Here is a 10,006-nt window from a genome sequence, read left to right as displayed (position 1 = left end):
ACTACACTCCTAAAGGGTGGAACTTTGAGTGTGACTCCAGGTCTGTGTGCAGATCATTATAAAGCGTGCTGCTTACAAATGTGAACAAAGGGAGTTAGAATAAGTACAGTTTCAGTAACGGATTGACCTAATGGATGATTCCTTTACTTCAAGCCTGTGTGTCAGGTGACACAAGGAGTAAAATGCACTTATTGGCAGCAGCACTTCAGCTGTTCTTTCAGGCACTTAGTGGGGTTTTCCAAGTGCTTCATCACTGCATCAGAAGAGGAGGATTACACTTTTCAGGTTAGCCCATTTCAGTTTTGGTATAGTGTTACTACTTTATCTTTTCTCCATTCTTTAAACTGTGCAATAATCGGAGTCTGTTGCAACAAGCAAAACCTGTTCATTTCTACAATTTAAAATGATCAGTGATCAAACAGAAGTGAGACTGCACCAGATATGTTGCTCAGGTTCTCATTCTTTGAGGTGCATTTAAAATTCACTATCAAGACCTTAGGCTCCACGAAATACAGTTTGTAAATTTTTTCATCTCCTTTACCTGTTAATGTGGACAATGTTCCAGATGTTTTGAAGCTAAAAGTAACTGAATTCCAGTGAAATTGTGGACTTAAAAATAAGTGTACTAAAGTCTGCACATTATTCAGAATTTCATCCCAAAACTTTGCAAGCAAGTATTCCTGCCACTTTGGTTCACATCATACATAATTTTAGCACAGTTGCTTTATATCTACTGGAAAAGAATGATGTTGATACTTCAAATTTGAATAAACTCCTCTTTGACCAAAAGGTGACATGTCTGATATAAAGTCATAAATGCACATAGCTGAAGTGTATAACACCAGCGGTAATCATAATGACCCAATATATACCACAGTGCAATGGCACCAAATGCCCAAGCGTGCTACTTTAGTAAGACTCCTTTCTCTCACTCCCAATTGTGTTTCCTGTAGTGTTCTCTTGTAATACAATTCTTCCTCTGTTTTAGTTTTTTTTCTCATCCTCACCCACTCCATCCTCTCCCAATATATCTCTCTACACTGTCCTACCCCTCAGAATGTTTAACATTTCTAATTTTTTTTTCTTTGATAGACATCAGACAGAAAAAAAGATAAATTAAGCAGGATATTGAAACAAGCAAATAAAAATTATAAAAGGACAGAAAGCTCATCTTAATTTTTATACTTCTTGCAGAGATTTCTCTTGAAGCGGTTGGCGTCTTTTTACACCTATCACGTTATTTACATTAAAAAGCCAAACTAGTGACATTTTGCAAAGCACATGATTCATACGGTACACAGGTCTACAGGGTCATTCTCATCATGTGTACAGACAAACAGTACAGTGAAATTCTTACTTGCATGTGCACATCACAGTTAAACACAGGAGTCACGGAGTCTACATTGGTTTATTAGATTCTTCAGTCTGCAATTATATACATTAACGAAAGCAATTTATTTCCATGTCACTTCTCCAGGTTTCAGGTCTCTGTAAAACAAAATAAAATGTAATCATGTTTCAAAAACAAATTGCATTACAACATGCAACCCAATTATTCCTAAGGTTTCTAGTGTTTGCTGTTTATTGAGCCCGTTTCTTTGTTTCATGACAAAGTTAACATGGATGCTGAAAACAGCAAAATTAAACACAATGGTATCAATGAATTTCTAAACCTGCTGAACAATGTGCCTTTGGAGATTCAGTCTGGCCTAATCATTGTGCACCAGGACCAGTCTCTGCTTATGTCAAAGTCAAGTGATGGGCTATACAACTTGGTCGTGGTTGGACATCTCTGGAAGGTGACCCAGTATTCGGCCAACCTCAAATCTGTGACTGGATAATATCACCATGGAATGAAGTGCAACAGAAAATCAAAGTACAGGACAGCAAACACTATAGGAGCAAGTCACGGTTCAGTTAGAAGTATGGCGATTCTCCAACACAAAAGAAATTCTGAAATTTGGTTACACATATACTACATGGCATCTACTATCCGCTTTCGGGGTGATGATTGACCTCCAAGGTTATTCCACTTTTTATTTTATTGTAGAATCAACTCTCAGAAGCAGTTACCAGGGCCGCCGTGTGGCACATGTGTATGGGTGCCGTTCTCATTCCCTACCACCTTCGCCGTCACTTCCCCTACCTCTTCATATCTTAATTCAATCTTGAGGCAGATTGAAGACTTAAGTGCCAGCTTAAGTGAAAAATTAAGGAAAACATATGAAGTAATTGCATCACAAATACTGACTTAATCAGATTTAACTCGAAAAGATGTCGATGAAAGAAGAGAAGCAGGGTGGAGAAAAGAAGAGCTGCTCAGGAAGCAGCCAGCGCATCAACCTCTGAGCACGAGCGATAAATGTACAGAGAAAGAGGATGAAAACTAGGAATGTCAAGCGAAGTAACGTGCAGTGCACAGTTACTGGTTACAAGATATTTCAATTCAGTTCAGTTTACCTTTATATAGCACTCTTTTCTGAGTGCAGACGAAGCGTGATGTGACAAGTTCTTTGGAAAAATGGAAATATAAACTTTACAAATTACTTAATGAGTACACAAAGACACAGCTTTGTTTAAACAGACAGAAAAAAATAGTCAAACACAGATGGAGCTCAGCAATACTCCTAGAGTGATGGCCAGTTGATAACAGTGGAGAGGAAAACAACATAACTCCAGGGGGGTATTCCAGAAAGCAGGTTATGTGACATACCCGGGTAAGTTTAAGGGTAAGTTAGTGGATAACCTCAACTTTCGGTTCCAAAAACGGAGGTAACTTTCTGGGTATGTATGTAACCATAGCAGCTTACTCTCTGAAGATAACCTGCCACCGAGCAGGTTATGTTCCAGGGTAAGTTTGTTTCAGAAGGTTACTGAGCATGGCGTGCCCTTTTGATGACAATCCTGTGGACGTGGAAGCACAAATTATCCGAGGTTTTTTCCGCCGGGAGAGAGTAATAAGACCGCGTACTGATGTATTTTCATTTCCAAATGATTTTTTAAAAGAGCGTTATCGGTTTTCAAAAGAATCGTTAATTTACTTGACCCATCTCTTGGCACTGCATATTGCACATGTCACAAACCGCGGGTCTGCGCTTAGCACAGAAAACATTCTGTGCATAGCACTTCGGTTTTTTGCCTCAGGGCATTTTTTGTATAATGTGGGCGATGCAGAGCATGTGGGAAAGGCAACTGTGTGTAGAGCCGTTCGCACAGTATGTCTGGCACTGAAACACTTCTTACACACGTGTGTACAGTTCCCTGGCCATAAACCTCTGCGTGTAATTAAAGAGGAATTCCACAGAGTGGCAGGTTTGTCCTTTGTAGTAAAATTCATGACGCATATTTAATATGTAGTCATACTATTTATATCTATAGATGTATTCATCCTGCACACACACTTGATACTTCCCTATATGACTTTCTATTTCAGGGTTTCCAAATGTAATTGGGTGCATTGACGGCACCCACATTCCTATTAAAGCTCCTTCAATGAATGAGGGAGACTATGTTAATAGGAAATCTATTCATAGTATCAATGTGCAGGTAAGAACTGGATTTTGTGTTCAATAAAGTTCAATAAAGTCAGCCTGCATAAAAACATTAAGCATGTTGAAGAAGCCTTTAAGTGACAGAGATAGTAATTTATTAAGTCATATAATGAAAACAAATCATAGCGGTAAACTTACATTTCACCATGCTACTTGTGGTGCATGGTGTGTGTGACGAAGTGCCCCCTGGAATGCCAGCAACCACTGGTCGCCCTTTATTAAGGGACAGAGCCAGCTCCTCAGATGGGGTGAGGGGAGGTGGTGGTGGGCCCCGCCAGTTAGACGGGCTTCAGCTTGCTTTCTATTAGCTACATGACAGACAGAATATACTAAATCGTGTTTAATCAATAGTTCAGTGATCGTGTAATCAACTATTACCTTTTTGCAGTATGTTTTTATGTTTCATTTTGACTTGGCTCAAAGTTCTTCTGCATCCAGACGGATTACACCTTATTAAATAAGAAACCATATATTCCTAGTCAATACACATTGTTATTTTAACCTAAAGAAATGAATGGCAGGAAAAGTGAATGCATTCAAAGTGATTTAACAGTGAAAAGGGTGCGGAAGGGGTGTTTCATTATTTTACAGTATAATAAAAGGGAGGCGATGTCAATTTTGCAATTTAATACACTCACGCATTTACTCTGTCCGTTATTTTTTGCCAAGTCAACTCTCTTTCTTTAGCCGATGCAGCCGTATTACTTTTTTCATTATGATAGGCTTGAATTCTTCAAACGCCTGCATTAACACCTCCAACTCCACCTCTGAAATATGCCGCTCGCTTTTTTTCTCCTTGATCTTCCGTTTTGACTCGTGAAATCGGCGATCCATTGAAAACGTCTTTATGTATGCACGGTGCACGCGCATTAACTCTGGGTAACCAGTAGGAGGTTGATTGAACTTACTCTTCTCAGGTGTTTTGGAACCGACATACTCATGGTATGTGGGTTTGGGGTAAATCAACCCAGAGGTTATGATTTACCAAATGGTAAGTTAACCAAGCTTTCTGGAATACCCCCCAGTAACTGGTCATCCCTGGAGAACATAAACCTCTGGGGTGTCCACAGTCAGAAAGAGATACAGTCCTGATGACCTCGGCCAACTGGCCGCCCACTCCCTCCTGGTCACTCTACAATTATGTCTGTGCTGGGGTGTCATTTTGAAGTGTAAAGATTTCTCAATAAAAAGTACTGTGAAAATCCTTTACTTTTCTTCAACGCAGAATCACTTTCTCCTCGTGCATAGCAGACTTCCTAAAAAAAACCTTTCTAATACAAATACTACCAGTCTGTCACCATGGAAAAGCTTAATGCAACACTTTGAAGTTGTGTTTTAATGCACTCCATTCTAAATATAGGTTTTTTTTTTTTACATTTTGATCCAAACTTTTATAGTTTTCTGCATCAGTCCAGGAATTTTCTCAGTAGTATTGTGGCTAAGTGCTGCCCTCGGCTGTGTACTGCAGACCTTCACAATTACAAAGACGTTCCCTCATCTTGCCGAGTGATAAAGGAGATTCCCCTGGCTCTATGGATGACACAGCTTCTTAAACTGCAATGGCCAGCTTCAGTGTGTGTGACGTCAGGCTGGCTCTTGTCCAGTCCCCAGCTCCTACAGGTGTATGGAATGTTACACTTTTCTTTTGCAGCTGCACACTAATGTACAACAATATCCTCCCACCACTTTATGAAGCAAATAATTCCACTATATAATATAATGGATAGTCAAAAGGGTGTCCTGCGGGGCTAGGGTGCGGATGAAATGCCAGTCTATTGATTGCTCAAGACATGTTCCCTCACGTAGTCATAGTGGGCTTATTTAGTGTTTCCAGTTAAACTGGCCTTCACATTTTCCAACAGAGGGCCGAAATACAGAAAGTTCAAATACAAAGTCTACACACACTATGGTCTGACCAAGAACTGAACCCAGAACAATAAACCAGTAGCAACACATTACCATCCCACCATCAGACTAATGCCCAGCTCTCAAATTGTATGTATTTGTTCTTTAAGATAATGATTTGTACGTAAACAGATTTATAAACAAATAAGGCTAAAGAGAAGCCTAATACAGTGCATCATACCTGCTGTACAGCAAGCTCTTGTTCCTGAATGCGGTGAGTTTCTCGTCGTTTCTTCTGTCTAAGTAAACTCCAATAACAAATCCAAGAGGAACCAGCACATTAACCCAATGTTCTCGGATGATGTTCACAAAGTTCACCATCTTGCCTGCAGATACATGAATAAAGGTTTTACCAGGGTGAATGACAGTGGTCATGAGCTTAGACAGCAGTCACATGCATTCTGCAAAGGATGATGACAATGTTAAAAGCACAGCCATTGGTGATAAGGGGCATTTTCAAATCAAATAACATACATGGATGTTCTTCGTACCACCTATTATGCGATTTAATCAGATAACCAGGTTTATTTTTGAAAGAATAATATTAATATTATATATTACATGCAAGCAGCTTTGGAATATTGTTTAGTGAATAAATGGAATAGAAAAGTGGTGAAATGTTTTATGTGTTTGTATGGATTACTGTTAACATAAGAAAGTCCTTTACAGAGAAAAATAAAAATGTTACTAATCAGCATTAAATACAAATATTAAGTGATAAAATCTAATGTACTCTTTGCCTGAAGTTACTTCAAACCCTTGACGAAATGTTTGTGTATTAGTAGTTTAGGCAGCCTGTGTCTGTCTATTGTGACATTGACCTAACCACATTGTTATGAATAATCAATCCACAAATTCCAAACAGATCCACAAATTCCAAATCTTTCTTGCAGTTTTGAACTGCTTTGTTCCTGAGATACAAGTACTTTTGCCTAAAAGCGTTGACTCACAAACAGCTACAATTGCCAGTTTTACTTTAGTGGTCTCTGATAAAATTTGGTTAATGCTATCTTTTGAAACTACTAGAAATCAGATCCCAGATTAATGTAACATTCTCATATCTACTTAACCTTATTCAGAGTTGTGGGGGCAGTGCCTATCCTAGCAGTATTAGACTCAAGCCAGGAAAAGTACCCTAAACAAGGTGCCAATCTAACATATGGCGCATTCATGCACACTCAAAACAATGCTAATTCAGAATCTCCATTTAACGTAAGCCACACATCTCTGGGATTGTAGGAGAAAACCAGCCTACCCACGAGGAGAAGGTACAGTATTAACTCCATGTAGACACGGACAAGGTGTCTGTGATCCTTGTGGAAGCAGCTCTAAACATTGTGCCTTACTCTCTGACAGTGTGGTACTCCAGTTGCTCGATGTCAGATAAGTCGGCGCTCCAAAGGGTCATAAACACTGCATAAAAGATCACTGGAACTCAACTTCTGTCAGTGGACGACATCTACTGCTCCCATTATCCCCAAAGCAGAACTCAGCCCGTTTACCATCTGTTCATCCCGTTACATGACTCCGTATGCCCGCACCTCTGGGCCTAAGACAGTTTTTTATCAAAGCACAAATGAGTCGGATTCATCAGGAAGTCCTCACTTTGGGCACAACTACCCTATAATGCACTTTAAAACCAGTCCACAAAAAATAATATATATATATATATATATATATATATATATATATATACACAGCTAGTACAGGCTATATATAATTATGTTTAAATTGCATTATACTGAGAGCGGTCACTAAATTTCATTGTAGGTAGCACAATGACAATAAAGTCTATTCTATTCCACATTACCACCTTCCCAAATAACAGACTTGCAAAATTTTATTTAATTGGCTTTGGTTTCCACATTTTACTTTTTTTTTTAATCTTAAAACACTAATAAGACACTTTCAGGCAAACAGTACGGGACCACTGGTACATACGTGCAAACAGTATATTCAGGGACTGATTTTGTCCACAGACTGTAAGATTACTGAATGGCCAAACATTACAACAAATATTGTAACAAATATATGGTGGTCCAGATCTAATTATGCAATTTTCATTACGCTATTACTTATTAAGTTTATTACAAAAAGAATTCACAAAAAGTTCTTTTTGTTGCCAATAGATGGCATCTCCTGCCCGGCATTCCAAAATGGCGGGGAGACAGTTGTCAGTCGAACAGCAGATGCGATGTGTTCGCCTTTTCATAACTGCATAATTAAATCTGGACCACCCTGTATTGTAACTTAACATTTACTCTGTGTGCGTACATATACACTCACTGAACAAACTATTAGGATCACTGAGTAGGGCCTTCTTTGGCTTTTAAAACAGCCCCAGTTTTTCGTGGCATGGATTCTGCAAGATGCTGGAAATATTCCTTTAAGATTCTGGTCTGTGACTGCATCATGCAATACTTTGTATTTATCTGCTGCACGTTCATGCTGTGAATCTCCCAGTCTACCATATTCCAAAGGTGTTGTGTTGGATTAAGATCTGGTTACTAAGAAGTCCACTGAACTTACTGTCATATTTAAGAAACCAGTTTGAGACGACTTTTGCTTTGTGACACGGTGCATCATCATGCTGCAAGTAGCCATTAGAAGATGGGTACATTGTGGCCGTTACACTACTACCACCACCAGCATGGAATTGGGTACATGAATTCATGCTGTTGGTGCCAAATTTTGATTCTACAATCCTTGTGCCTCAGCTCAGATCCAGATTCATCAAACCAGGTTATGTTTTTCCAGAATTCAACTGTCCCTTTCTGGCAAGCCTGTGCCCACGGCAGCCTCAGTTTTCTTATCTTGACCAACAGGAGTGGAAAACAACATGGTGTTCAGCTGTTGTAGCCCATTCACCTCAAAGTTTGATGCGTTGTGAGATGCTTTTCTACTCACCACAGTTGTATAAAGTGGCTATCTGAGTTACTGTAGCCTTTCTGTCAGCTTGAGTCAACCTGGCCATGCTCCTCTAACCTCTCCCATCAACAACGCAGAACTGCCACTCAGTGAATTTTTTTTTTGTTTTTCACACCATTTCTGAATAAACATTAAACTGCCGTGTGTGAAAATCTCAGGAGATTAGCTGTTACAGGAATACTCTTACCAGCCAGTCTGGTACCAACATTTGCCGAGACTACACATTTTCCCCTCTTTGGTGTTTGATGTGAACACAAACTGAAGCTCCTGACCCATACCTGTGTTATTTTATGTATTATGCTGCTGCCATATGACAGGCAGATTAGATTATTGCATGGATAAGCAGGTGTACAGGTGTTCCGAATTATTTGCTTGGTGAGTTTATAAGTAAAAAATATATCATGCTGTACTGTATACACTTTTGTAGTTGTGCGCTTGGCTGAGCACATCATGGGGCTATCAGTACCATCCTTACAGAATCTATATACTGCACAAAAAGGTGCCCTACAAAGGTAGACAGGATTAGAATTGACCCCTGTCACCCTTTTTACTGCCAGTTTAAAAAGTGCAGACCTGGAAGCGCCTGTGTTGCCTCAAATCAAGAGCAGAAAGAGTGAGGATGAGCTTCATTTCACAGGAGATAAAAATAACCAACGTCAGGCATTCCTCAAAATTGTAAAAATAAGCATCTATTATTGTATAACTACTATTTAAACATTTTTACACCCCTATTATGAATTGTAATACAATTAGATTTAATCTGAACAATTTCCATTTTAGTAATTATTTTAATGTATACTTTTTAATTTAATTACACGGAACAGAATGCTCATTGAGCTGCTTTTCACTGTGTGTGTGTATACATGTGACAAAAGTAAAACTGGAATCTTGCAGGTCAGAACTTCATGAAATATGTACACATGGCAATAAACCCAAACTTAAAGTGGCTTCAAACCAGCTCACACGCACATGGATCAATTTTACTTTTTGATGCTGTTTTAAATCCACTCTTCGATTAATTCTTAGTTACCAGATATGAAGATGAATTTAATATCCAAGAATAATATATGGGATTTTCCAGCAGTACCCACACAGACAGATTCACACAACTGTCTCTATGAACTTTTGTCCGCTGCTTAAGTAACAAGAGTTTTAATCAAACTCTCCTTAAAATTACCAGAAGGTTGTTATAATTCGTAAAATCCCGTCAGTCCGATCTTCGAGTGCACAATATCAGCGTTTAAATCAAAGAAAAACGGCACCATATCGCACAAGTCTGGTAATTGTTACACCGGCATATTAAGTCACTTTCCTTAAGTATTTTAGCGGTGTATTTCATAATTAATGAAACAACATGCTTGTAAATCACCTTGACTACGTCAGGTTAATTTGAAAATAACGTTCTTTGGCTACAAATACATAGACATAATATAATAAGAACAATACCTTACAAACAGCACCAATAGAAGACTATAATCGCAGCGCTGTCTCGCAGTCCTCGAAAGACGACAGTTTAGAGGTTACAGGAGCGAACCATTGGTAGAAAACGTGGAGGGGGAAGTGAATTATGCTAAAATTTATATTAGTAAAACAAAAAATATATATTTATGTATTTGAATTAC

At 38.8% G+C, this 10,006-nt stretch overlaps 1 protein-coding gene across 1 annotated transcript; it reads right to left on the bottom strand.

Moving 5' to 3' along the window:
- Positions 1 to 1,389: 1,389 nt before the first annotated feature.
- On the bottom strand, positions 1,390 to 9,936 carry LOC120518433 (NADH dehydrogenase [ubiquinone] 1 beta subcomplex subunit 1-like). The gene is made up of 3 exons (XM_039741218.1): positions 9,831 to 9,936; positions 5,638 to 5,782; positions 1,390 to 1,488 (listed from the first exon to the last, which is right to left on the bottom strand). Exons 2-3 carry the CDS (start codon positions 5,775 to 5,777, stop codon positions 1,455 to 1,457), a joined length of 174 nt encoding a protein of 57 aa, XP_039597152.1. The 5' UTR covers positions 5,778 to 5,782; positions 9,831 to 9,936; the 3' UTR covers positions 1,390 to 1,454.
- Between the last annotated feature and the right edge of the window lie 70 nt (positions 9,937 to 10,006).

Source organism: Polypterus senegalus, chromosome 18 (genome assembly GCF_016835505.1).
Source record: "Polypterus senegalus isolate Bchr_013 chromosome 18, ASM1683550v1, whole genome shotgun sequence".
In the NCBI taxonomy this organism is placed as follows: Eukaryota; Metazoa; Chordata; class Cladistia; order Polypteriformes; family Polypteridae; genus Polypterus; species Polypterus senegalus.
The sequence above is the reverse complement of the archived record's forward strand: the minus strand, read 5'-3'. Positions and strand labels throughout refer to the sequence as shown.